We start from the raw sequence: 27,667 nt of genomic DNA on the forward strand, positions 1-27,667 counted from the left end.
TCTCCTGGAGTGCAGCACAAATGCTGAGGGTTTCTGACATCCAAGAACAGTGCCCAGGGGAGGTGGGGGAGCTGTAAAATACCCCAAACCTCTCCAACTGCCTTCTGCCATCCCTGTTCCATAGCAGTGAGTGTTCAGATGTTGAAAAGCCCATCTGCATTAGGTGTGGGTTCCTCAGCCAAAGCAGAACACCAGGACTGGCTCCTGCCACCACCCTCCCTATGAACTCCCTGCTGCAGAGCAGGGCTGACTCCTCGGCAGCCACTGGGCAGCACCCTGCTCCTCACGGCACAGGCAGCCAACGCCAACCAGAGCTCCAGCCATGGATGTGAGGAAGGTCTCCTGGAAAATGAAAAGGGAGTGTATGCAACAGAGACAGAGCCTACGGGAAATGGCTTTCATTTTTCTTACAGAAGTCTGCATTGACTTACTCTGTTTTCCTCCTTGGACAGGTGCCCCTGCCCAGAGGCAGCAAATGTCCAACAGCAGCTCCATCACCCACTTCCTCCTCACAGAGTTTGCAGACACACGGGAGCTGCAGCTCTTGACCTTTGGGCTCTTTCTGGGCATCTACCTGGCTGCCGTCCTGGGAAACGGCCTCATCATCACTGCCATCGCTTGTGACCACCGCCTCCACACCCCCATGTACTTCTTCCTCCTCAACCTCTCCCTCATAGACCTGGGCTGCATCTCCACCACTCTCCCCAAAGCCATGGCCAATTCCCTCTGGAACACCCAGGATATCTCTTACTCTGGCTGTGCTGTCCAGCTCTTTTTTGTACTCCTTTTTATGTCAACAGAATATTCTCTTCTCACCGTCATGGCCTATGACCGCTACATTGCCATCTGCCAACCCCTGCACTACGGGACCCTCCTGGGCAGCAGAGCTTGTGTCCGCATGGCAGTAGCTGCCTGGGCCAGTGGGTTTCTCAATTCTCTCCTGCACACGGCCAATACATTTTCACTTCCCCTCTGCCAGGGCAATGCCCTGCACCAGTTCTTCTGTGAAATCCCCCACATCCTCAAGCTCGCCTGCTCACACTCCTACGACAGGGAAGTTGGGCTGATTGTGGTTAGTGCCTGTTTAGCCTTTGGGTGTTTCGTTTTCATTGTGGTGTCCTATGTGCAGATCTTGAAGGCGGTGCTGAGGATCCCCTCTGAGCAGGGACGGCACAAAGCCTTTTCCACATGCCTCCCTCACCTGGCCGTGGTCTCCCTCTTTATCAGTACTGGAGTGTTTGCCCACCTGAAGCCCCCCTCCATTTCCTCCCCATCTCTGGACCTGGTTGTGTCATTTCTGTACTCGGTGGTGCCTCCAGCAATGAACCCCTTCATCTACAGCATGAGGAACCAGGAGCTCAAGGATGCCCTACACAAACAGGCCCAATGGACGCTGTTTCACTGACAATAACCTGCTGCCCCTTCCACGCACATTGCCCAAGGCTTATCTTAGGCTGTGAGTCTGCTTTTTTCTCTTGTGATAATCCTGATTATAGATATTTTTCTGAGTTTACACTGCTTGTCTTTAGGCTTGATCCTACTGTGTCTGACCCTTGCACAACACAGAGTCAGGTGTGGCCTGAGAGATAACAGCTCTTCAATAAAAGGGCATCTCCCAAGTGCAGTGCCTGAAGGATGGGGTGTTCCTCCAAAGTTCCTTCCAAGAACACGTTCAAGGAATCAATATTTTAATGAGTCTCTTCTTGTGTTTTCAATGTTTCTGGAGCTAAGCTGATGGTACTATTGGGTTCCACTGCACCAAATATTCTGGATTTAAAAGCGCTCTTCTTGGTGCCCAATGGCAGGGGAGACGGTCCATGAGCTCCCATTCTCTCCTCAGTCTTATTCATGTATGACAGGACTGATGGCATATAAAGGACATTCTGGAAATGAATCTTTTAGGGGGGAGGAGGTGCAGGATTAGGGACTCAACACTTGCCCTTGGACGAGAATGGATGGAGACTCCGAAGGTGAAACACCCTCCAAGGTGAAGTCCACCAATATAAAGCACTGAATCAATGTGTCCACGCACAAGGACGCTGCAGTGCCGAGGGAGTCAGCAGGGACTCATCAGGCACAGGGAGGGGAGAGTGGGGAGACGCAGGAGCTGCCTGAGGGAACCCCAGGGCCAGGTCTGCTGTGCTGTCCTGGGGCGTGGGGCTGACTGGGGAGAGAAGGGGGCAAATTCAGTCAGGGCTTGGAATGAGGCACAATATGAATTCCAGAGAAGCAGAGAGTGACCAGCCTCTTTTTTCTCATTCCCTCAGCACCAGCACGAGCCCCGGGGCTGATGGGCAGGCTGACCTCCTTGTCTGCCCCCCAGGAGCTGCTGTGCCCTTGGGAGGAGCTGGGGCTGTGCGGTGAGTGCCCAGAGCTCTGCATCAGCCTGCGGCGGGCAGTGCTGTGGGGCCAGTCCAGACTGGGCTGCTGGGCTGGGTTGTCCTGGGGAGAGAGCAGGGGAGGTGGGCAGAGCTGTGCAGGGGCTGGGGAGTGCTGGGAAGTGACTGGGAGAGGACTATTCCAGTACTAGAGTCCTTTCCAGGGAAGACTGAGGCAAAGAAGTCACTGAGTATCTCAGCCTTCTCCATGTCCTGGGTTACCATGTCTCCTGGTTCCTTCCCGAGTGGGCCCACGTGTTCCCTAGTCTTCCTTTTGTCACCCACATACCTATAGAAGGCTTTCTTGTTGCCCCTCATGTCCCTGGCCAGATTTACCTCTACCTGGGCTTTAGCTTTCCTAACCTGATCTCTCGCTGCTCGGACAATTCCTCCCAGGCTACCTGTCCTTGCTTCCACCCTCTGTAGGCTTCCTTTTCCTTTTTGAGATTGACCAGGACCTCCTTGGTCATCCACGCAGGCCTCCTGCTGTCTTTGCCTGACTTCCTCTTTGCCGGGATGTGTTGCTCCTGAGCTTGGCAGAGGTAGCGCTTGGATATTAGCCAACTTTCATGGGCCCCTCTTCTTTCCAGGGCTTTGTCCCAATGTAGTTCACCAAGCAGATCCCTGAAGAGGCCAATGTCTATCTCCTGAAGGCCAGGATAGCGAGCTTACTGTGTGCTCTCCTAGCCACCTTAAAGATCCCAGACTCTGCCACCTCAAGGTCACTGCAGCCAAAGCTGCCCTTGACCCAATCCCATTTGCAGTTTTCATGATGTTATCCTCGAAGGCCGAGAATTGTCCCCAGGGGTGGCCCAGAAGGCACTTGACTGCCTTTATGGTGCTGTCCTCCCAGGCAATGATCAGGGATACTGCAAATGTGCCAAGAGAATTAGAAAAAGCCATTAATGAGGGCAGGCAGTATGACAGCCTTAGAGGAAGAAATCAAATTGTCCTCCCAGGCAATGATCATTCAGGAAGGACTCTGACTGAAACCATGGCTCGAATAGGACTGCCTCAAGAACATGAGAGCGATGTGCCATCCTCCCCTATGCAAGATGGTCCCCCTTTCGAGCCCAGTCGAAAGGAACGGGTGGTTTGCAAACTCTTTTGGGCAAGGATTTCCGATGCTTGTGCAATGCCTCACACAACTGTGGCCTGGGCACTCATAGACAACACATACCTGATCATTTCCATAGTGTCAGTGTCAGTGTGTGTGCCTTCGGAAACCATGCACGTGCTAACAAGCAATGGGATTTGGGTGAGTGGCGTGTATGTACAGTGAATATGAACTTCAAATTTATACCCTTGTGAAGGCAGGATTTCAAAAGTTTCAAGCAAAGTCCTTACTGTCGAAAATGCTGAGTTTATTTTTTCTAAGCTAAGAATAACCTAGACTTTTTTTGTTTTAAATAAATGCCCTCTGTCCCCCCTTCCACTCTTCCTTGCCCAGCAAGACTGCAACCTGCTGCCTCCTGTTCTGCAGGTCGTGAGCCATCCATTGCAGAACAGCCTTGAACACGGCCTCTTCTTTCCCACTGAGCTCCTCCTTCTGCAGGACACACAGGAGGTCTTTGACGGAATGCTGCAGAAACTCTCTCGACACCCTGGTCACCCCCTCCAAGTGATGGAGGATGAAAGCATGGGCGTCTTCTCGCAGGTCAATAATAAAGTCAATAATAAAGGCAGTAGTAATACTCGGTGAATCTCCAGATGCCGACGCAGTTCTCCAAGCACAGCTGGGACTTTAAGAACTCGCAGCACAGTCTGACGATGCCCATGACGTTGAACTGGTCGGCCGCTATCAGCAAACGTTCAATGTTGTCGGCCGTGACCGGTACTGTGCCGGTGTAGGCGTACTCGATAATGAGCCACATCATTTCAGGTGAAGTGCCGGGGATTTTATAGACGACCTTCCCGGCATTGCTCCAGTGGGTGGAAAACAAAGCCCTTTTCAGGGCTTTTTTCAAAGCAAAGCAGTGCTGGGGGAAAAGCATCTTTCTGCATTAAACCCGGACCCCGTTATCCCCTGTGCCTCCTTCCTGGGGCACCAATTTGGTCACGAGCAGTAGCCACGCTGGGAGGCCGTGGGGCTTATTAATTCATGTGTTACGAGCCGGTTGTTTTAACAAGGAGTCACCGCCTCCGGCTGTGCACAGAGAGCCACAGGGCCAGTGCCCCCGTTGCTTCAACGAGACCACCAGAGAATGGCGCTGTGTGGGGAAGGAACACCTCCCGCCCCACGGCAGACAAGCCCGGCTGGCCACGCTCCAGCCCTGCACCACATCGGGGGGTTCGTCAGACACCGCTTCCAGTGCTGCTGTGATATCTTGGGTTGGGGATGAATTCCAGTGTCCAGGGAGGCACCAGGACTGTGGGGAAGTGCTGGAGGAGAGTTTTCATGCCGAGGGAAGCACTGGAGGGACACTAAGGCAGCGTGACACAGCCTGGGAAATGCTGTGTGTCCCCATCCCCTCTTGTTCCAAGCACTGACCTGAACTATTGACTGCAGCTACAGAGGATGTTCTTGTGACCACTGAACTCAATGCCACCCACACTGATAACCACATCACAGAGTCTCTCCTCCAGGCAAAGCTCACTAAAGATGGTGCAAAGCACAGCACTCATCTTCCTCTCCCTGGGTGAGGATGAGTGTCGCTGGGAGCCAAGCTATCGCCCACGTCACAGCCTGTGGCAGTGGAAAGTGCTTCTCCTGGAGGTGCTACAGCGCTTTGTCCGTGCCCTCACTCCAACACCGTCTCCCAACCCCTGCCTGTCTGGTGGCTCTGGAATGTGCCCCAAAGTGAAATCACAGGCGCAGGGGTGACCCGGGACCGGCTGTGAGCCCCCTCGCAGCTGGTGCTTTACCTCTATATTGATTCATGGGTGGTGGCAAATGCTCTGTGGGGGTGGTTACAGCAGTGGGAGCAGAGCAACTGGCAGTGCAGAGGTAGACCCATCTGGGCTGCTGAACTGTGGCAAGACATTGCTGCCCAGATAGAGAATCTGGTTGTGAAAGTACATCATGTAGATGACCACGTACCCAAGGGTCAGGCCACTGAGGAACATCAAAACAACCAGCAGGTGGATCAGGCTGCTAAGATTGAAGTGGCTCAGGTGGACATGGACTGGCAACGTAAGGGTGAACTATTCATAGCTTGGTGGGCCCATGACGCCTCAAGCCATCAAGGAAGAGATGAGACATATAGATGGGCTCGTGACCAGGGGGTGGACTTGATCACGTTCACTATTTCACAGGTTATCCACGAATGTGAAACGTGTGCTGCATTTAAGCAAGCCAAGCCGTTAAAGCTTCTTTGATATGGAGGACGTTGGCTGAAATATCAATACGGGGAGGCCTGGCAGATTGGTTCTATCACATTCCATCAAACCCGCCAAGACAAGCGCCACGTGCTCACAACGGTGGAAGCAAGCACCGGACGGCTGGAAACACACCCTGTGACCCATGCCACCGCCCAGAACAACTATCCTGAGCCTTGAAAAGCAAGTCTGATGGCGACGTGGCACCCCAGAGAGAATTGAGTCAGACAGTGGGACTCATTTCCAAACAGCCTCATAGACACCTGGGCCAAAGAGCATGGCATTGGGCGGGTGTATCACATCCCCTACCATGCACGAGCCTCTGGGAAAATGAAACAATACAACGGACTGCTATAAACTACACTGAGAGCCATGGGTGGTGGGACCTTCAAAAGTCGGGATACACATTTGGCAAAGGCCACCTGGTTAGGTAACATTTGAGGATCTGAATATGTTCAGGAAGACAGTCTGGGATATTCCTGACACAGGCAAAGGCAAAATTATCTGTTGGATTTCTTTATTTTAAGGCCCTGAGTGCACTTGGTGGGTGATGCGGGACGATGGGGATGACCAATGTGTTCCTCAAGGGGATTTGATTTTGGTGAGAATGGCAAATGAATCAAATGATATGATATTTATTGCTAAATTACCACTATATGCTCTATCTATGGCATTGCAGTGAAAGTGACCTAAATTAATGAAGAATGAACTTTGATGAAACTGAGCAAAGTGCAGTAGTGGGAGTTTCCAGAGGGGAAATGCAGGCATGGCACAGAGGCAGTGACAGGCCAGGGATCATTCCCACCAGTGCAGGGCAGGGATTGAGCCAAGTCAATGAGGCACCTCAGCTCTCAGCAGTGTTTCTGAGGCCGGAGGGACATTCATCTTCTCTAGTGCACCCCACAGACCCACCAGAGGGAGGATTCCTCTTGCCTCAGCTCAGCTGCCCAAAATCGGAGTGAGCTCCTTCTCTGAGCTGCCCTGTGAGCAATGGAGACAGAGGCCAGGAGGGAGCTTCTCCGATGCAAACACCAGGTGACATTTGAGGTGCCAGAGGTGGTTCAGGACACGTGCAGGGAACTGCAAGCTCTAATGGAGCACTTTTGAGAGACAGGGCAGCATCCGTGTGCACTGGTGGGGAATCCCTTTGGCCAGAAGAAAACATAGAAGATCACAGAATCACAGGATCACAGAATCACAGAATGGTAGGGGTTGGAAGGAACTCTTGGAGATTGTCTAGTGCAACCCCCCTGCGAAAGCAGGGTCCCCTACAGCAGGCTGGACAGCAATGCAGACAGGCGGCTTTTGAATATCTCCACAGAAGGAGACACCTCAGCCTCTCTGGACAGCCTCTTCCAGATCTTTGGTACCCTCAAAGTAAAGACGTTTTTCCTTGTGTTCAGATGGAATTTCCTGTGTTCCAGTTTGTGCCCGTTTCCCCTTGTCCTGTCACTGGGCAGCACAGAAAAGAGTCTGGCCCCATCCTCTTGACACCCGTCCTTTAGATATTGATAAGCATTGAGGAGATCCCCTCTCAGCCTTCTCTTCTCCAGGCTCAACAGACGCAGCTCTCTCAGCTGTTTCTCATAAGAGAAGTTCTCCAGTCCCCTGAACATCTTTGTAGCCCTCTACTGGACTCTTTCCAGTGGTTCCCTGTGTTTCTTGAACTGGAAACAGTACTCCAGATGTGGCTTCACCAGGGCAGAGCAGAGGGGAAGGATGGCCTCCCTCCACCTGCTGGCCACGCTCTTTTGTAATGCACCCCAGGAGACCATAGGCCTTCTTGGCCACCAGGGCACATTGCTGGCTTATGGTCAACTTATTGTCCACCAGGACTCCCAGGTCCCTCTCGGCAAAGCTGCTTTGCAGCAAGTGAACCTCCAACCTTTACTGGTGCATGGGGTTTTTCCTCCACAGGTGCAGGACCCTACACTTGCCCTCGTTGAATTTCATTATGTTCCTCTCCACCCAGCTCTCCAGCCTTTCCAGGTCTGCCTGACCGGCCTGCTGTTTCCTGGGTCCTCCTGCCTGCCCTTTTTCAAGATAGGCATGACTTTGGCTTTCCTCCAGTCGTCAGGCACTTCTCCTGTCCCTCGTGATCATTCAAAGATGATGGACAGCACCTTCGCAATAACATCTGCCAGGTCCCTCAACACTCCTGGGTGTGACCCATCAGGGCCCATGGATATGTGGGTGTCAAGTTTGCCTAAATCATCTCTAACCCGATTCTCCTCCACCAAGCGAAAGTCTTCCTTTTTCCAAACTCTTTCTCTTTGCTCCAGCGTCTGGGATTGCTGCGAGCCAGCCTTAACAGTAAAGACTGAAACAAAGAAGGCATTCAGTAACTGCACCTTCTCTGCATCCTCCGTCACCAGGGCACCCACCTCATTCAGTAGCAGGCCCACATTTTCCCTGATCTGCCTTTTACCACTAATGTGCTTGGAGAAGCCCTTCTTATTGTCCTTGACATCCCTTGCCAGGTTTACTTTCAAGTGGGCTTTAGCCTTCCTCGTTGCATCCCTACATACTCTCGCAATGTTTATATACTCCTCCCAAGTCGCCACTCACTTTTTCCACATTCTGTAAACTTCCCTCTCGCACCTGAGTTTTTCCAGAAGGTCCTTGCTTATCCATGCAGATTTCCTGTCTCCTCTGCCTGATTTATTACTTGTAGGGATGCACCCATCTTGAGCTTGGAGGAAGTGGAGCTTTCCTATTAATCAGCTTTCCTGCACCTCCCTTCCTGCTAGAGCCTTTGCTCATGGGATTCCTCCAAGTATGTCTTTGAAGAGGCCAAAGTCAGCTCTCCTGAAGTCCGGGCTTTTGATTCTGCTTTTTACCCTGCTTCTTCCATGCTGGATCCGGAACTCCACCATCTCATGGTCACTGCAGCCAAGGCTACCCCCAGCCTTCACATCCCCAACTAGTCCTCCTTTATTTGTCAGTAAAATGCCCAGCAGTGCACCTCTCCTTGTTGGTTTCCCCACCAACTGTGTCAGAAAGTTCTCATCATTGCTCTGCAGAAACTTCCGGGACTGTTTGTGCCTGGCTGTGTTGTTTCTCCAGCAAATATCGGGGTGGCTGAGGTCCCCCATGAGAACCAGGGCCTGTGACCATGAGGCTATTTCCAGCTGTCTGTAGAAGGCCTCATCAACTTCCTCTTCCTGATCTGGTGGTCTGTAGCAAACACCCACAACAGTGACTCCCACATTAGCCTGTCCCTTAATTCTTAACGATAAGCTCTCAACACATTCTTCATCCAGCTGCAGGCAGAGCTCAATGAGTTCCAGTTGCTCTGTCCCATAGAGAGCAACTCCACCACCTCACCCTGCTGGCCTGTCTTTCCAAAAAAGTACATAGCCATCTGTGACAGCATTCCAGTCCTGCAAGCTATCCCACCATGTCTCTGTAATTGCAATGAAACCATGGCCCTATGACCGCACACAGATCTGTAATTCTTCCTGTCCATTAACCATGCTGCGTGTGTACAGGCGTTTCAGAGAGGTCATCAAGCATGCAGGTTTCCCTGGAGGAGAGCGAGAGGATCCATCACAGTTGTACACGCCCTGGAGGTGGTTGGCTTTCTGGATATCACCTTGGGAGTCCGCTAAGGAATATTTGTCACTGCTCTGGTTGGCCGTGGTTATTGCCCAGCTGGATGTGACAGTTTCAAGCCTGCCTCACCAAGCTGGCCAGCCTGCTGCCAAAGACTCCCTTGCCTCTTCTAGACAGGTGGATCCCATCCCTCTCTAAAAGGCCATGTTCATATTTTATTGTCATAAAAGCAAAAACCCTCATGATAGCACCAGCCACGTAGCCAGGAGTTGACATGCATTATGCGTCCGTTTCTGGCTGCTCCCTTCTCTACCTGGTAAAACAGAGGAAAAGACTTCTATGTAGTCTAAATCGACCCTCTTCTACCTTAGAACTATTACCCATTGCCCTGTCGCAGCAGGCACTGCCCAAAGGGCAATAATGCCACCCTTGGTTTGTTCCTGTGAGCTGTCAGCAGGCAGTGCTCGGAGCCAGGCGCTGTTGCCTGCCACGGGGCCTGCACACCCTCATCCCACAGGCAGAGCATTCAGCGGGCCAAAGAGCATGGCATTGGGTGGGTGTATCACATCCACTACCATGCACGAGCCTCTGGGAAGATCAAATGATCCAACGGACTGCTATAAACTACACTGAGAGCCATGGGTGGTGGGACCTTCAAACGCTGGGATGCCCATTTAGCAAAGGCCACCTGGTTAGGTAACATTTGAGGATCTGCTATGGAGCTGTCCCTGCCCAGTGAGAACTTTTCCATACTGTGGAAGGAGATAAAGTCCCCACAGGGCACATGAAGAATATGTTCGGGAAGAAAGTCTGGGTTATTCCTGACACAGGCAAAGGCAATCCTATCCGTGGGTTTTCTTTTGTTTAGGGCCCTTGGTGCACTTGGTGGGTGATGCGGGAAGATGGGGATGACCAATGTGTTCCTCAAGGGGATCTGATTTTGGTGAGAACAGCCGATGAATCAAACTATATATTTATTGCTAAATTACCACTCTATGTCATCACTACTACAGTGGCTATATGCTCTATCTATGGCATTGCAGTGAAAGTGACCTAAATTAATGAAGAATGAACTTTGATGAAACTGAGCAAAGTGCAGAAGTGATGGAACCAGAAGTGGCTGCAGCAACTGGCACCCGAGAATTGTCTTGAGATCGACATCTTCAACCCACAAATGATGGGAATGGGCCATGCCAGCTACACCAGCTGCGAGCTCCAGATGCAGCACGCAACAATTCAACACCACACACCACGTCTCCTGCCGGGAAAGACAGTTACAACAGATGGAGCCCAAAGTCATGGACTAAATGAACTCAAGGGACATTTCAGTGGGATGGGCCATGGACTAAGGGAATGATATCTGTGTGCATATATACATATATGAAAGACAGGAAAATGGTGGTGATTTATGGAAAAGTGTAAGACCTGGGCATGAGGTAGATGGTATAGAATAAGGGGCGGACGCTGTCCTGGTTTTGCCTGGGATAGAGTTAATATTCTTCCTGGTAGCTGCTCTGTTTTGGATTGACTATGAGAATAACATTATTAACACATATTGTTTTAGTTGTTGCTGAGTGATGCTTATATTAAGTCACGGACTTTTTCAACTTCCTGTTGAACGTGGGGGGCCACAGACAAGACAAGCTGGCCAAAGGAATATTCCATCCCATAGCCGTCATGCTCAGTATATAATGGGAGTCGGCTTGGGGGAAGGAATCGGTGATCACTTCTCCGAACAGGCGGGGCAAATGATCATTGGGTGATGACAGTAATATATTTTGCATCACTTTATTCTATATATACTTATACTTATTATTATTATTGTTGTTGTTACTGCTACTGCTTTTATTTTCTGTTACTGTTCTATTAAACAATATTTATCTCAGCCCATGGTTGTTTTTTTTTTTTCCCTGCTTTTCCCTTTTCTCGCTATTCTACCTGAGACATGCCATTTCATTTAAGAGCTGTTACCTGACCAGCCACATCTGACTCAGTGTTGTGCAAGGGTCAGACTCAGTAGGATCAAGCCTCAGAACAAGTAGTATAAACACAGAAAAATATCAATCATCAGGGTTATGACACGAGAAAAATTAGGCTCATGATCTAAGATAAGCCCTGGGCAATGTGCAGAGAAGGGGTGGCAGGTTATTGTCGGTGAAACAGCGTCCATTGGGTCAGTTTCCATAGGGCATGCTTGAGCTCCTGGTTCCTCATACTGTAGATGAGGGGGTTCACTGCTGGAGGCACCACCGAGTACAGGAATGATACCACCAGGTCCAGAGATGGGGAGGAGATGGAGGGGGGTTTCAGGTGGGCAAACACTCCAGTACTGATAAAGAGGGAGACCACGGCCAGGTGAGGGAGACACGTGGAAAAGGCTTTGTGCCGTCCCTGCTGTGAGGGGATCTTCAGCACCGCCCTCAAGATCTGCACATAGGACACCACAATGAAAACAAAACACCCAAAGACTAAACAGATGCTAACTGCAAGAAGCCCAACTTCCCTGAGGTAGGAGTGTGAGCAGGAGAGCTTGAGGATGTGGGGGATTTCACAGAAGAACTGGTGCAGGGCATTGCCCTGGCAGAGGGACAGTGAAAATGTATTGGCCGTGTGCAGCACAGCATAGGGAAAAACACTGCTCCAGACAGCTGCTGCCATGCGGACACAAGCTCTGCTGCCCAGGAGGGTCCCGTAGTGCAGGGGTTGGCAGATGGCAATGTAGCGGTCATAGGCCATGACGGTGAGGAGAAAATACTCAGCTGAAGTAAAAAAGAGAAAGAAAAAGAGCTGGACAGCACATCCTGCATAGGAGATGGCCCTGGTGTTCCAGAGGGAATTGGCCATGGCATTGGGAACAGTGGTGGAGATGGAGCCCAGGTCAAAGAGAGAGAGGTTGAGGAAGAAGAAGTACATGGGGGTGTGGAGGCGGTGGTCGCAGGCGATGGCGGTGATGATGAGGCCGTTTCCCAGGAGGGCAGCCAGGTAGATGCCCAGGAAGAGCCCGAAGGTCAAGAGCTGCAGCTCCCGTGTGTCTGCGAATTCCATGAGGAGGAACTGTGTGATGGAACTGCCATTGGACATTTGCTGCTTCTGGGCAGGGGGACCTGTCCAAGGGGGAAAAGGCAGTGACAAACTGGGAGACTTCTCTGAGGAAATCCCAATGCCATTCCTCACAGAAATCCCCCTCCCACAGCTGAATGAGGAATGACCCAGCTCATTCCCAACCCCACAAACTCAATGACACACTCCCTTACCAGGGAAAATACTACTTCGTTACCTACTTTACATGAGGACACCTCTGGGGCAGGACTCCCAGAGTCAGAGGCAGAAGAGAAGCTGACCCGCAACCCCTCCCCAACTCCTGAGATGCAGAGTTCAACAGAGGGGTGGGGAAACGAGGAGAAATGCCTCTGTGCTCTGAAAAAAGGAAGCGAGGAGAGGGAGTCAGACAGGTGTGCAGAGAAGCTTTCTCCTCAGTGAAAGTGTCTCCAGACAGAGATGCTGCAGGGCACTTGCTTTTATGTTGTGCATCACTTGTAGGACAAAAACACTTCTCCTGGACTGGAGGTGCAGCTGCCGAGAAGGCATCTCGGGCTCTGGACCCTGTGGCTGTGGGGCGGGCGGGAGAGGAGAGCAGAGGCTTGCTGCGGAGAAGTTGTCTGAAGGTCAGGGGATGGCGGGAGGTGCCGGGATCAGGTCAGGGGGCCCGGGCATGTCTGGCAGCAGCTCCCTCTGTCCCTGCCTGTGTCTGGGCTGCCAGGAGCTGCCCCTGCCTGGAGCTGCTTCTCTGCCCCCGGGTCTCCTCCCTGCCAGTGCCCCAGAGCCCATCCCACCCGCTGTGTGCTCAGCTCTGCCCTGCAGACCCCTCCTGGCAGCACAGCGCTGTCCGGGGGCATCTCTGGGTGTGTGGGGGATCAGGAGGGGTTCAGGGAAGTGCTATCGAGAACGGGGGTCTCTGTGCCTTCTCCACAAAGGAGAAATCCATTCCCACCTCCCACTGCCCACCCAGCACCCGAGAGGAGAAATCCCACAGCACAGACTTGTTCCCCTTCAGGGGAAAGGTGCCTCGATGTCCTTTTTCAAAAAGACTCTGTGCAAATGTCCTGGGGGTGATGGGGATCCGGGAGCAGCCCTGACCCACACAGGTCCATCTCAGCAACAGAAGGCATCTGCCTTGCTCACAGTCACTCCTTCCACCCACTGCTTCTCCCCACAGAAGCTCCATGGGAACTCCCCGGGCAGGCGGAGAGCTGACCCTGGCAGAGTCCCTGCCCCGGCACACAGCCCCCAGGGTGCAGGGACCCTGCTGGCAAGGACAGCCCTGGCCACCACTGCCTGCACACCCCTACGCACACCTCCACAACCATCCCCAGCAGAAGGAAGCCCTCGGGCCCTGTCCCTCTCACCGGGCAGCAGGGAAGCCCTGCTCTGGAGCACATCCTCCTCCTCTACAGCACTGAAACTGAGAGAGTCCTCCTGACAGAGCCCAGCAGCTCTCAGATGGTCCAGCTTGAGGAGATTCCTCCAGGAACTGGAGCTGCATTGCCCGGCACCCCGAGACTTACCACACAGAGGGCGGTGAAGATTTCTGCCCCAGTGAGCTCTCAGCACCCCCCACTCCAGACTGCCTTTAAGCTCTCTCTGCCTCGCAGGTCTCCCCTCTCTGCCTGCAGGCAGTGCCCCCAGCCCTGCTCCTGGGCAGAGCTGTCTCTCTGCAGCGCTGCCCGCTTGCCAGGAGCTCCCTCCGTCACAGCAGCCCGGCCCAGCTCAGCAGCAGAGGACCAGCCCACGCTGGCACTGCCTCTGTCCCCTCTGGGCTCCTTGGAGGTGTCCCTGGGGCTCCAGGGGAACCGCCTGTGAAAAAAAATGATGCAATCTCTGATGTTCCCTCCCTCAGCTGTGCAGAGACACTTACTTCCAGCAGTGTTATTTCTCCCAGCAGAAGAAGAGCTGGCCATGAGTACCCCATCTTCTTGTCCCATCAGTAGCACACACGGGGTCTTGTACTTATAGTACCAGGAATCCTTATGGCAAGTCCACAGCTGCCTTGTGCCACAGCTGGGGGGCTTTAGCCCAAACGAGCAGCAGTGATCTCAGCCAGGGGCACAGACAGGAGGAGCTGGAGCCGTTCCTGTGGCAGACAGAGCTGTCACATGGTGGCAGAGCTCAGTCCAGCTGGTCTTCAAGGACAGCCTCCTCCAAGCTCTGCTATAGTCCAGTTCGCAATTCAATCTAACCCTGAAAGGCAATTCAAGGGCACTAGAATGAGTGTTTACTCCTTCAGGAACAGTTTGAGGAGAAACAAAGCCACTGTGTGGCCACTGCTGAGTTTCATAGAGCAGGTGGAGCTATATCGGAGATTCTCTACATCCTCTTTGCCTCAGTCTGCCCCAGCAAGGTTACCCAGGGCTCTGAGACTCGGGGCAGGAATCTGGAGGAACGCCACCAGCAGTGGATTGTTCCCAAGTCACCTTAACTAAGACAATCCTTACCAGTCTATGGGACAGGAGGGGTGACAGCTGAGGGAGATGACAGGGTAAGCCAATGTCCCAGAGTTTTCAATGACACTCCGTAATCATTGAAAGGCCATGGAGGTTGAGGGAGGGAACATAGAGGGACATAGACAGGCCAGAGGGATGGGCCAAAAGTAATATCATGATGTCCGATAAAGAGAACTCTGAAGTCCTGCCCTTGAGGTGCACTAACCCCGAGCAATGACAGAGGGCCGGGGCGGTGTGGCTGGGTGGCAGCTTTGCGGGAAAGGCTCTGCTGGTCCTTCAGTTTCATTAGGCAAAACAGGAGCCAGGGGCAAAGAAGGCCAACAGCATCCTTTGCTTCTCATTCCATTCCCTGAAATCTCGAGTGCTTCTCTTTTATTCTCCTAATACCCTCCCAAAAGAACAGCCCACCTGTGCTGGTTTGAGGTGAAACAGAACCCTTTTTCTGTTCAGTAATTTGACTTTGCAGCCAAGCCTCCTCGAACTAACTGACTTCTCTGAAATGTAATGCATATTGTGCGTAAGTTGTTGGCTCTCAGAGTGACAAAACCTGATTATCTATAATTGATGCCAAGGCATGGTATGCAGAGAGGCTCTTGCTTAAACTTTTTGCTATAACAACCAAGGGCAGCTCACTTTGTTATATGCCCTGTTGGAGGGTCGGAAGCAGTAAATTGTAGAGGGGTCACACCTTTGGATAGGAGCGGCGATGAGAAGTGACCCCAAACTGACTAACTTATCTAAACTGACAAGTCCTTTCTCTCTCTCCCTCCTCTCCTTGGAAAGAGAGGTGAGGGAGAGCATCTGTCGTTTGTCGCAGTGGCCAGGCTGGCCCAAACCACGACAAGAGTGAAGGAACTGCACTGTTGGACTAAAGGCAGTCCTTGCTCCTGCACACAGAATTCCAGCCACAAATAGCTCTGTGCTCATTTAATATTTGGTTGGCTGCCTCGAGGAATTGTCCCCAACACATCCTTGGCTGGGCTCAAACAGCATTTTGTCTGGGAAGCTCTCCTAATGAACAGCCTCATCCCAACTTCATTGCGTGGTCTGTAAACGGAGAGGCAAGCCCTGCAGTCAAAGTGGAAGGTTTGTGGGTGATGGTGGTGACTGAAATGACCCACACTGCATCTTTGGTGTGGCTTTCTGGATGCTCAGAACCAATGGACCTCTGAAGGAAAGTCAATCTGGAATTGGAGCTTACGGAAAACACATTTAAAACTCTTTTCTACTGAGTCGCTTGGAGCAGCAAAATTCCTGTTAGTGTTTGCCTGTGTAAAGGCTGTATGGGAAGTGCACAGCATAAAACAGACCAGGCAGCTTGAGCTAAAATATATGTTAAGGAGGAAAAGGATGTTACAAACTCAATAAGCAGGTGATTGAACCAGGGCAATGCCCTAGGAGATCCCACTGTCTTAAAGTAGCAGATCCCACTTCTCCAACCTGTCAAGTTTACTTTAGTCATTGCAAAGTGAAAAAGGAAGCCGGTGCCATTGGAACCCTGTGGTGTGCCATGTATGATTCACAGGATCTCCTGAGAGAAATGGATGACGAGGTAAAGAATGTGAAAAAAAGACACCCATAAATTGAAGGAGGAGGAATTTCCCAAAATAAAGACAATCATCTTAATCAAAGTTTGAGAGGAAGATCTCAGGGTAAACAGGCATAGACCCTGGTTACAAATTAAACAGCTGGACTTAGAAGTTGGACAAGCACAAGATTTAGAAACAGAACTAAAGGTTTTAGAAAATGAGCTACAGTAAGCTGGAACAGCAGCTCAGCTTCCAGCAGAGTAACATATAGTCATGAACAGAAGTCACAACCAATGCAGCGTACTCCCATCAGTCTGGGAATTCAAGAGTATGTCTTGGACAAGATCCATAGGGTCTACTGGGAAGGCCCAGGTTCTTGTGGGCTGGCACCAGGGATCCTGGAACGCTTGCCAGCAGATTCTCACACATCGGAAGTGGCCATTGGGAATAGGAGAAACTTGGCCCTCTTATTAGCGGACACATGAGCATGCACAAACACTCTTCATGTATGGCAAACTCAGGCTGAATAACTCCAGAGTAAGACACTTGGAGTGGCTGTGAGAGAGCCCATCGTCTTGACCCAAGGTGGGAAAATGTCATCTTCCAAGCAGGGCAATGAAAGGGATTAATGTGAAAAGACCCATCAGGTCAACCTGCAACGTAAGGGAAAGCAAATTTCCCTTTTCTAAAACGGACAGAAGCCCCTCCCCCTTTCGAAACCAACATAGTTGCCACCACTGCCATTCTGCAGTTAAAACTGCTCCACACCGTAGAGTCTGATCTCAGCACTGACTTTATCACAATAACTATGCATGAGCACTGCAAAGCTTAAACATAAGATGTGCCACCCTGTCTCTGGCAACCCGTGGGGCAGAGGAGAGGGAAAAGCCAGTAACGGGGTTTGGATGTTGAAGGTGGGGTCCAGCAGAGATGAGGAGTCAAGGGAGTGGATGGGGAGAGATAGGCAAAGGTGAGACAAGTTCTGATTTGATTGTGAGGCCACTACTGTTGTAGTAGCATGACTGGCCAGCAGCTGGCCCCAGCAATTTGGGGACAAGAGGTTTACCACAAAACCGCTCTTCCCAGCAGAGCCAAGATAGGGTCAGAGGGAAAGGGGAGTGGCAGGCCAAGGGGAGATGGCTGGCATGGTGATGATTCTGAGGGCACTTCCACAGCAGCAGCCTGGTTGGCCCTCAGGAGGCTGGTTGGCAGGCTGAGGTCATCCAGCGCATCAGAGACCTCACCCAAGAGGAATTCCGTCCTTGGGGAGGGGAGGGGGTGAGGCAGGTGGAAGAGGCCCACCTGGGTTCTGATCCTGGGGGCACCTCTGTTACAGCAACCTGACCAACCATGGCAGACAGAAGGGCAGGCAGGGCTCATGGCCACCTGGCTCAGGGCGAGCCCTGACACTGGCGGAAAACCTTCTCCTTATCTCCAGGTTGAACATCCCCTCTTTCACCCAACACTTGTCTTTCATCCTCCTAATATGCACCAGAGGTGGAGAGCCTATCTCCATATTTTATGACCTCCTCCTAGGTTCTGACAGGCTGCAAGGACGTCCCCCTAAGCCTTCTTTCTGCTCTTGACCTTCCTTGCAACCATTGGCTCAAGGCGAGCTTTGCCTTCCTAAAAACAATGACGTCAACAGAGATAAGTTTCTTCCTTGTAAAGTCCTTGCTGTCACCTCCGGGCAGCTGCTTCATGGCCCCTGTCAGAGTCAGCCTCATCCCTCTACTCACCCAGCCTCCCTGCCCCTCCCCCCCCCCCAAATGCATCCTCATCACGGATGCATGAAGAGGTTTCTAGGGCAATCAAAACCACAGTCAGTGGAGAGAGGGAAACAAGGGTGGGCTCTTTGTGTGCTGTATTATGTTAGTGTAAGATATCTACCCATATAGACACACAGCAAAAATGGATCCTTCCAAGAGCTGGTCTGACACCTTCCATCTATCCAGAACCTGGCCCTGGGATCCCCTCGTCCCCCTGATCCCCCCCCGCCACAGACAAGCACACGCTCACACAATAGCTCTCTCCAGCACAGAGTCAAAGAATCATTGAGGCCAGAAGCCAGTCAGCGTCCACCTTCTCTGGGCTGCCCCTTCATGCTTCATTTTAGTCAGGACCTCCTTTCTCACCCATGCCAGGCTCCTGCCAGCTTTGACAGAATTCCTGTATGATGGGGTGGACTGTTCTGGAGCTGCAAGAGTTGATTCTTGACTATCAAAGAGCTCTCTGCCCCCCTCTTCTCCGCAGGGCCATATCCCATGGGATTCTTCTGATCAGGTCCCTCAGAAGGCCAAAGCCTGCTCTCCTGAACTTCTGCTCTTGGCCTTGTTCCCTTCTTTCAGGAGCCTCAACTCTACCTTCTCACCCCTGACTGTGACATCCCTGACATTGGGAGATAGGAATTTTTTTTTCTCCACTCTGGAGCAGGCACGGAGACCTCAGTTCTCGTTAGCGTTTGTCTGAGCCTCTTCTTATCCTCTTGGCACGCAGAGATGTCCCTGGGCAGTGCCCTGCTGCCAGGAGGGATCTGCAGGGCAGAGCTGAGCACACAGCGGGAGGGATGGGGTCAGTGAGCACTGTCAGGGAGGAGATGTTGGGACAGAGAAACAGCTCCCGGCAGGGACAGCTCCAGGCAGCAGAGACGTGGGCAGGGAGTCGGAGGGACCTGCTCCCACAAACACCTTGGGAGAGGGGACTTGGGCACCCTCCCTGCCATCCCCTGCAGTGCAGACACCCACTCTGAAGGAACGCCCTGGTCTCCTCTTCCACCCAGCAGAGCCCAAAGTTACAGTTACTGCAGCGTACATATTATTCTCTTTAACTTTTAATACATGAAAAAGGAAGAGGAAAACACCCACGAGTACCCATTTTAAAGAAAAGATTGTTGTAAGAGTGTCACAGAACGACCGGCGGGAGGGGCGGGGTTGGGGGGAATTTAATGTTTAAGGAATGAAAACACGTTACAGGTCTTTCTGTTTCTGAGAAGTCCCATCCCCAAGTCTTTAATCACATTCAAATTTATCAAGACGGCAGATTACCAAACTGAAATATCATACTGGGTAATACAAAACCGTTATGATCTCTGAGAATCAGGCATCTTTGACTAGATTTAAGAGAATTTAAGACTTCTCTAAGAACAGTGCTTACATATATTCACCATAAATGTTCTACCGTAAAACTTCAGTACTGCCCTGATATGGTTAACTCGTAGTACCAGGGAAAAAAATACAGTTAGAAATGAATGATGAAATGGTGCTCAGTAGCACCTGAATGACAATTTCTTTGGTGTAGAAAAGAAGTCACGTTAAAAAGAGATTCCAAATTGTCATTTAGATAGGGAGAAAACTCCTGTGCAAGATGGCTTTCAAGGGCCTGCGTAGATTATACCTCACAGATACACTCTTGATCCAAAATGTTGCTGGTGAGCAGTTTCTGCAACTGCCACAAAACCAGTTCTCCAGTGCAGTGGAGTAAAACAAGTTGAAGACAACATTAAGTCGCCCAAACCACTTTTTCCTCAAATTGCCCTTCCGTTCTGTTTCTGTCCCTTTCAGCGCTCTCCAGCAGCTTTCAAAGACATCTGGCAAGTTTGTTCTTATAAGATATCCTCCCACATTTCCTCATCGTTTTACCTGGCTGAGCCCAGCGTGGCCTCTGCTCCCTCTCTGGCACGCAGCGCTGCCAGGCCTGACCGGTCACTATGGCCACGGGGACACGGCACGCCGCCCCCGCCCCCCCACACCTCACGCTCATTGTGACAAAAGGCCTGTCGCCACCCCAGGCCGCTGCTGTCCCTGCTGTCCTGTGACCTGTCCCTGATGGGTCTCCTGTCCCCTCAAGTCTCTGGGGTCCCTCCTGTCCCCCCTGGGGCCTTCATCACCCGGAGTCACCTCCCGGCAGCCCGTGGGCCAGTGCTGGCCCTCCCCACAGCCCTGTGCCCATCCTGCCACCCCCCATGCCTCTCACCGCCTGCTGACCCTCCTGTCACCCCCTGGGCTGTCACACCCCGGACTGTCACCCCCGCTGTCCCTTCCTCTCCGCAGCCAGCCGGGGCAGATGCAGCGGGCTTTGCCCTGGGGCACCCGACTGCCCACGCTGCAGGGCCAGCCACGGCAGGGGACATCTTGGGGACTCTGAGAGCACCTTGGGGCTCGGACGGAGAGTTCAGCCAAAGAGGCCAATGACCACCTCTGTTTATTGCCATGAACCAATGCACTTCCCAACCGCAGCACACACACAGTTGCTGCTTGAACTCTGCGGAGGAGGACGAAGGAGTCAGGAATGAACCGTTAGCATGAGGATGTGCCCCAGGAGACCATTTCTTGCTCTCTCAATCACCACAGCTGCTGCTGACACAGCCCTAGCGCATGGAATCCTGCCTTGAATGACGAGGTCTAGCTCTGCTGGTTGATATGCTGAAGCTTGCAGACGTTTCTGGGAACACTGCTGATTTCTCAGCCTTCATTCCTAGGAACGATGCTGCAACCCCTTAAATCAGCTTTGGGGCACTTTGCTGGAAGTCCTTTAGGAGGTCAAGAGCTTCCTTGCACTGGGGAGCCGAGCACTGGACACAGCACTGCAGATGTGGCCTCACCAGTGCTGAGGAGAAGAGAAGGATCACATCCCTCCAGCTGAAGACAACACTTTTCCTATCACAGCCCAGGAACCTCTTGGCCTTTGCTGCAGCGGTGCATTGATTTTGGATGTTTGTGCAATGCCTCACACAACTGTGGCCTGGGCACTCATAGAAAATAGATACCTGATCATTTCCATACAGTCAGTGTCAGTGTGTGTGCCTTCGGAAACCATGCACGTGCTAACAAGCAATGGGATTTGGGTGAGTCATGTGTTTGTACAATGAATATGAACTACAAATTCATAGAATCATAGAATCATAGAATTGTCTAGGTTGGAAGAGACCCTTGGGATCATCGAGTCCAACTATCTACCCTACTCTACAAAGTTCTCCCCTACACCATATCCCCCAACACCACATCTAAACATCTCTTAAACACACCCAGGGATGGTGACTCAACCACCTCCCTGGGCAGTCTATTCCAATGCCCGACCTTGCGACATTCATACTCTTGCTTAGGTAGGATTTCAACAGTTTCAAGCAAAGTCTTAACTGTCAACAATGTTGAGTTTATTTTTTTCTAAACTCAGAATACCCTAGACTTTCTTTTTTTTTTTTTATACATCCCCTGTGTCCCCCCTTCCACTCTTCCTTGCCCAGCAAGACTGCAACCTGCTGCCTCCTGTTCTGCGGGTCGTGAGCCATCCATTGCAGAATGGCCTTGAACACGGCCCCTTCTTTCCCACGGAGCTCCTCCTTCTGCAGGACGCACTGGAGCTCGTTGACAGAGAGCTCCAGAAACTCTCAATACCCTGGTCACCCTTTCCAAGTGAAGGGGGATGAACGCGTGGGCTGCTTCCCGCAGGTCAGGGCAGTAGTAATACTCGGTGAATCTCCAGATGCCGACGCAGTTCTCCAAGCACAGCTGGGACTTTAAGAACTCGCAGCACAGTCTGACGATGCCCATGACGTTGAACTGGTCGGCCGCTATCAGCAAAAGTTCAACGTTGTTGGCCGTGACCGGTACTGTGCCGGTGTAGGCGTACTCGATAATGAGCCACATCATTTCAGGTGAAGTGCCGGGGATTTTACAGACGACCTTCCCACCATTGCTCCAGCGGGTGGAAAACAAAGCCCTGAAAAAAGCAAAGCAGTGCTGGGGGAAAAATCATCTTTGCTGCATTAAACCCGGACTCGGTTATCCCCTGTGCCTCCTTTCTGGGCACCAATTTCGGCACACACAGTAGCTACACTGGGAGGCTGTGGGGTTTATTAATTTATTAATTCATGTGTTATGAGCCGGTTGTTTTAACAAGGAGTCACCGCCTCCGGCTGTGCACAGAGAGCCACAGGGCCAGTGCCCTCCTTGCTTCAACAAGACCACCAGAGAATGGCAGTGTGTGGGGAAGGAACACCTCCCGCCCCACGGCAGACAAGCCCGGCTGGCCACACTCCAGCCCTGCACCACATTGGGGGGTTCGTCAGGCACTGCTTCCAGTGCTGCTGTGAGATCTTGGGTTGGGGATGAATTCCGGTGTCCATGGAGGCACCAGGACTATGGGGATGTGCTGGAGGAGAGTTTTGGGGCTGAGGGAAGCACTGGAGGGACACTAAGGCAGCGTGACACAGCCTGGGAAATGCTGTGTGTCCCCATCCCCTCTTGTTCCAAGCACTGACCTGAAGTATTAACTGCAGCTACAGAGGATGTTCTTGTGACCACTGAACTCAATGTCACCCACGCTGATAACCACATCGCAGAGTTTCTCCTCCAGGCAAAGCTCACTGAAGGCGGTGCAAAGCACAGCACTCATCTTCCTCTCCCTGGGTGAGGATGAGTGTCGCTGGGAGCCAAGCTATCGCCCATGTCACAGCCTGCAGCAGTGGATGGTGCTTCTCCCGGAGGTGCCACAGCGCTTTGTCGTGCCCTCCCTCCAACACCGTCTCCCAACCCCTGCCTGTCTGGTGGCTCTGGAATGTGCCCCAAAGTGAAATCACAGGCGCAGGGGTGACACTGGACCAGCTGTGAGCCCCCTCGCAGCCACTGGGGTCCTGGTCCTCCCAGGTCCACATTCCACAGCTGCCCTCAGCCTTCACCACAGCTCAGAGTCCGCCAGACACTGTACCAAAACCCTGTTGGTGGCTGCTCTGAGCAAAATAGCCTCATGATTCCCCTGCAACTTTTTAGTATTATTTGGCCAGGATACAAAGCTCCCCAAATGTAAGCACCGACTGCTGCTCAAGTGCCTTTGTAACAGCTCCCACAGGAGAACTACTACTAAGCACAAAATATAGATTTTGAGAAAGAATATGAAGTTCACGAAGATAATTTACGCTTAATTAGAAGAAAATCAGAAAACATACTCTTGTCCTTAGGAATTTATATCTACCCATAGTATTTGCAGCAAAACTATTCAATAGAGGGACAGCATTTTCTGAAATGTACTGAATGGACTGAAAATAAAAGTGATGCAAAATGGTGAGTCTATTTGTATTGTTCAAGATGACTAACAGATACAGTCAGGATTCTGTGCATTGTTCTAAAAATATCAAAGTACAAACTGGGTCACTTGGGCCCCTCCGAGTAAAGCCTGTGCCACGTCCCAATAGAAACAGGATCTCCTAATCCCCTTCCAGTACAGACCGGTCCACCTAAGGTACAAAGTGGATGCCCTGATACCCTGCCAGTATTGACTGGATCTTCTTTTAATCACCTTTGGGCGGTGTGTTGCCATTTCATTACCACCCCCATGGCAGAGCAGCAGTGGGTAACAGTCAGAGGGCTGTGCCAGGCTGGGAAGTTTCCTCGTGTGTGGAATCCTGCATGAGGAGTTGCAGAAGCCACTGAAGGACAAGGTGAATCGAGCCAGTTTGCAGAGGTGACAGCCATCCAGCTGGCTTTGGACATTGCCGAATGAGGAAAATGGCCGGTGCTTTACCTCTATACTGATTCATGGGTGGTGGCAAATGGTCTGTGGGGGTGGTTACAGCAGTGGGAGCAGAGCAACTGGCAGTGCAGAGGTAGACCCATCTGGGCTGCTGAACTGTGGCAAGACGTTGCTGCCCAGATAGAGAATCTGGTGGTGAAAGTACATCACGTAGATTGCCATGTACCCAAGGGTCAGGCCACTGAGCAACGTCAAAACAATCAGCAGGAGGATCAGGCTGCTAAGATTGAAGTGGCTCAGGTCGACCTTGGCTGGCAACAGAAGGGTGAATTATTCATACCTCGGTGGGCCCATGATGCCTAAGGCCATGAAGGACGAGATGTGATGTAGAAATCGACTCGTGATCCAGGGGTGGGGATGACCATGGAACTGACACTATTGCACAGGTTATCCACGAATGTGAAACATGTACTGTAATTAGGCAAGCCAAGCAGTGAAAGCCTCTTTGGTATTGGGGATGATGGCTGAAATATCAATATGGGGAGGCCTGGCAGATTGGTTCTATCACACTCCCTCAAACCCGCCAAGGCAAGTGCCACGTCCTCACAAGCAACCACAGGATAGCTGGAAATATATCCCGTGCCCCATGCCACCACCCAGAATACTGTTCTGGGCCTTGAAAAGCAAGTCTGATGGCAACATGGCACCCCAGAGAGAATTGAGTCAGACAGTGGGACTCATTTCCGAAACAGCCTCATAGAAACCTGGGCCAAAGAGCATGGCATTGGGCGGGTGTATCACATCCCCTACCACACACCAGCCTCCGGGAAAATCAAACGATCCAACGGACTGCTATAAACTACACTGAGAGCCATGGGGGTGGGACCTTCAAACGCTGGGATGCCCATTTAACAAAGGCCACCTGGTAAGGTAACATTAGAGGATCTAATATCGAGCTGTCCCTGCCCAGTGAGAACTTTTCCATACTGTGGAAGGAGATAAAGTCCCCATAGGGCACATGAAGAATATGTTCGGGAAGAAAGTCTGGGTTATTCCTGACACAGGCAAAGGCAATCCTATCTGTGGGATTTCTTTTGTTTAAGGCCCTGGGTGCACTTGGTGGGTGATGCGGGAGGATGGGGATGACCGATGTGTTCCTCAAGGGGATTTGATTTTGGTGAGAACAGCCAATGAATCAAATTATATGATATTTATTGTTAAATTACCACTATATGTCATCACTACTACAGTTGCTATATGCTCTATCTATGGCATTACAGTGAGAGTGACCTAAATTAATGAAGAATGAACTTTGATGAAACTGAGCAAAGTGCAGAAGTGATGGAACCAGAAGTGGCTGCAGCAACTGGCACCCGAGAATTGTCTTGAGATCGACATCTTCAACCCACAGATGATGGGCATGGGCCCTGCCGGCTACACCAGCTGCGAGCTCCAGATGCAGCACGCAACAATTCAACACCACACACCACGTCTCCTGCCAGGAAAGACAGTTACAACAGATGGAGCCCAAAGTCATGGACTAAATGAACTCAAGGGACATTTCAGTGGGATGGGCCATGGACTAAGGGAATGATATCTGTGTGCATATATACATATATGAAAGACAGGAAAATGGTGGTGATTTATGGAAAAGTGTAAGACTTGGGCATGAGGTAGATGGTATAGAATAAGGGGCGGACGCTGTCCTGGTTTTGCCTGGGATAGAGTTAATATTCTTCCTGGTAGCTGCTGTGTTTTGGATTGACTATGAGAATAACATTGTTAACTCATATTGTTTTAGCTGTTGCTGAGTGATGCTTATATTAAGTCACGGACTTTTTCAACGTCCCGTAGAATGTGGGGGGGCACAGATAAGACAAGCTGGCCAAAGGAATGTTCCATCCCATAGATGTCATGCTCAGTAAGTAAATGTGAGTCAGCTTGGGAGCAGGGATTGGTGATTACTTCTCCAGACAGGCGGGGCAAATAATCATTGTGTGGTGACAGCAATTTGTTTGGCATCACTTTATTCTAGATATACTTTATTATTATTATTATTATTATTATTATTATTATTATTATTATTATTATTATTATTACTATTATTATTATTGTTACTGCTACTGCTTTTATTTTCTGTTACTGTTCTATTAAACAATATTTATCTCAGCCCATGTTTTTTTTTTTCCCTGCTTTTCCCTTTTCTCGCTCTTCTACCTGAGACATCCCATTTCATTTAAGAGCTGTTATCTGTCAAGCCACACCTGACACAGTGTTGTGCAAGGGTCAGACCCAGTAGGAACAAGCCTCAGAACAAGTAGTATAAACACAGAAAAATATCAATCAGCAGGATTATGACAAGAGAAAAATTAGGCTCATGATCTAAGATAAGCCCTGGGCAATGTGCAGAGAAGGGGTAGCAGGTTATTTTCGGTGAAACAGCGTCCATTGGGCTTGTTTCAATAGGGCATCCTTGAGCTCCTGGTTCCTCATGCTGTAGATGAGGGGGTTCACTGCTGGAGGCACCACCGAGTACAGAAATGATACCACCAGGTCCAGAGATGGGGAGGAGATGGAGGGGGGCTTCATGTAGGCAAACATGCCAGTGCTGATAAAGAGGGAGACCACAGCCAGGTGAGGGAGGCACGTGGAAAAGGCTTTGTGCCGTCCCTGCTCAGAGGGGACCCTCAGCACAGCCCTCAAGATCTGCACATAGGACACCACAATGAAAACAAAACACCCAAAGGCTAAACAGGCACTAACCACAATTAGCCCAACTTCCCTGAGGTAGGAGTGTGAGCAGGAGAGCTTGAGGATGTGGGGGATTTCACAGAAGAACTGGTCCACGGCATTGCCCTGGCAGAGGGGGAGTGAAAATGTATTGGCCGTGTGCAGGAGAGAATTGAGAAACCCACTGCCCCAGACAGCTGCTGCCATGCGGACACAAGCTCTGCTGCCCAGGAGGGTCCCGTAGTGCAGAGGTTGGCAGATGGCAATATAGCGGTCATAGGACATGACGGTGAGAAGAGAAAATTCTGCTGAAATGAAGAAGCCAAACAGAAAGACTTGAGCAGCACATCCTGCATAGGAGATGGCCCTGGTGTTCCAGAGGGAATTGGCCATGGCTTTGGGGAGAGTGGTGGAGATGCAACCCAGGTCCAGAACAGAGAGGTTGAGAAGGAAGAAGTACATGGGGGTGTGGAGGCAGTGGTCGCAGGCGATGGCGGTGATGATGAGGCCGTTTCCCAGGAAAGCAGCCAGGTAGATGCCCAGGAAGAGCCCGAAGGTCAAGAGCTGCAGCTCCCGTGTGTCTGCGAATGCCAGGAGGTGGAACTGTGTGATGGAGCTGCTGTTGGACATTTGCTGCTTCTGGGCAGGGGAACATGGTAGAGGTCTGTTACCAGAGATTTCCCTAAGGAAAATGAAAGCCATTTCCCATAGACTTTGCCCCTCCTGTAATACGCCCTTTTCCTTTTCCAGGAGACATTCCTCAGCTTCCTGACTCGAGCTCTGGTTTACTCTTGCTGATTGTGCTGTGAGGAGGGAAGAGTTCCTGGGAAGAGTGAGGACCGGGGTCCGTGCCGATGTTCTGCCTGTTCTGATGGAAACACCTACAATGCAGAAGGGCTTGTCAGCATCTGCACATGCACTGCTAAGGAACCAGGATGGCAGAAGGCAGTTGGAGAGGCTTTGGGTATTTTACAGCTCTCCCACCTCCCCTGAGCATTGTTCTGGGATGTCAGAAACCCTCAGCATTTCTGCTGCACTCCAGGAGAACAGAGTGAGTGCTGTGAGACATGAGGATTGCCTGGGGCAGAGAGCAGAGTCAGGGGAGATGGTTTGTCCCTCCGTCTTGCACCGTCATGAGATGGAGGGGGATTCCCCTCTTCTATTATGCAATCAGACAGTGCTGAGAGCA

The 27,667-nt window shown here is 51.3% G+C and overlaps 2 protein-coding genes across 2 annotated transcripts; one reads left to right on the forward strand and one right to left on the reverse strand.

Annotated features, from left to right (window-relative positions):
- Positions 1-475: 475 nt before the first annotated feature.
- On the forward strand, positions 476-1,405 carry LOC309685616 (olfactory receptor 14J1-like; the record flags this gene model as incomplete). The annotated part of the gene is made up of 1 exon (XM_082501354.1): positions 476-1,405. One exon carries the CDS (start codon positions 476-478, stop codon positions 1,403-1,405), a length of 930 nt encoding a protein of 309 aa, XP_082357480.1.
- A 24,767-nt stretch (positions 1,406-26,172) lies between these two features.
- LOC309685617 (olfactory receptor 14A16-like) lies at positions 26,173-27,108 on the reverse strand (the record flags this gene model as incomplete). Its single annotated transcript, XM_082501355.1, has 1 exon — positions 26,173-27,108. The coding sequence occupies one exon, from the start codon at positions 27,106-27,108 to the stop codon at positions 26,173-26,175; it is 936 nt and encodes a 311-aa protein (XP_082357481.1).
- Between the last annotated feature and the right edge of the window lie 559 nt (positions 27,109-27,667).

Source organism: Vanellus vanellus (genome assembly GCF_965231255.1).
Source record: "Vanellus vanellus genome assembly, contig: HAP1_SCAFFOLD_147, whole genome shotgun sequence".
NCBI classification, from domain to species: Eukaryota; Metazoa; Chordata; class Aves; order Charadriiformes; family Charadriidae; genus Vanellus; species Vanellus vanellus.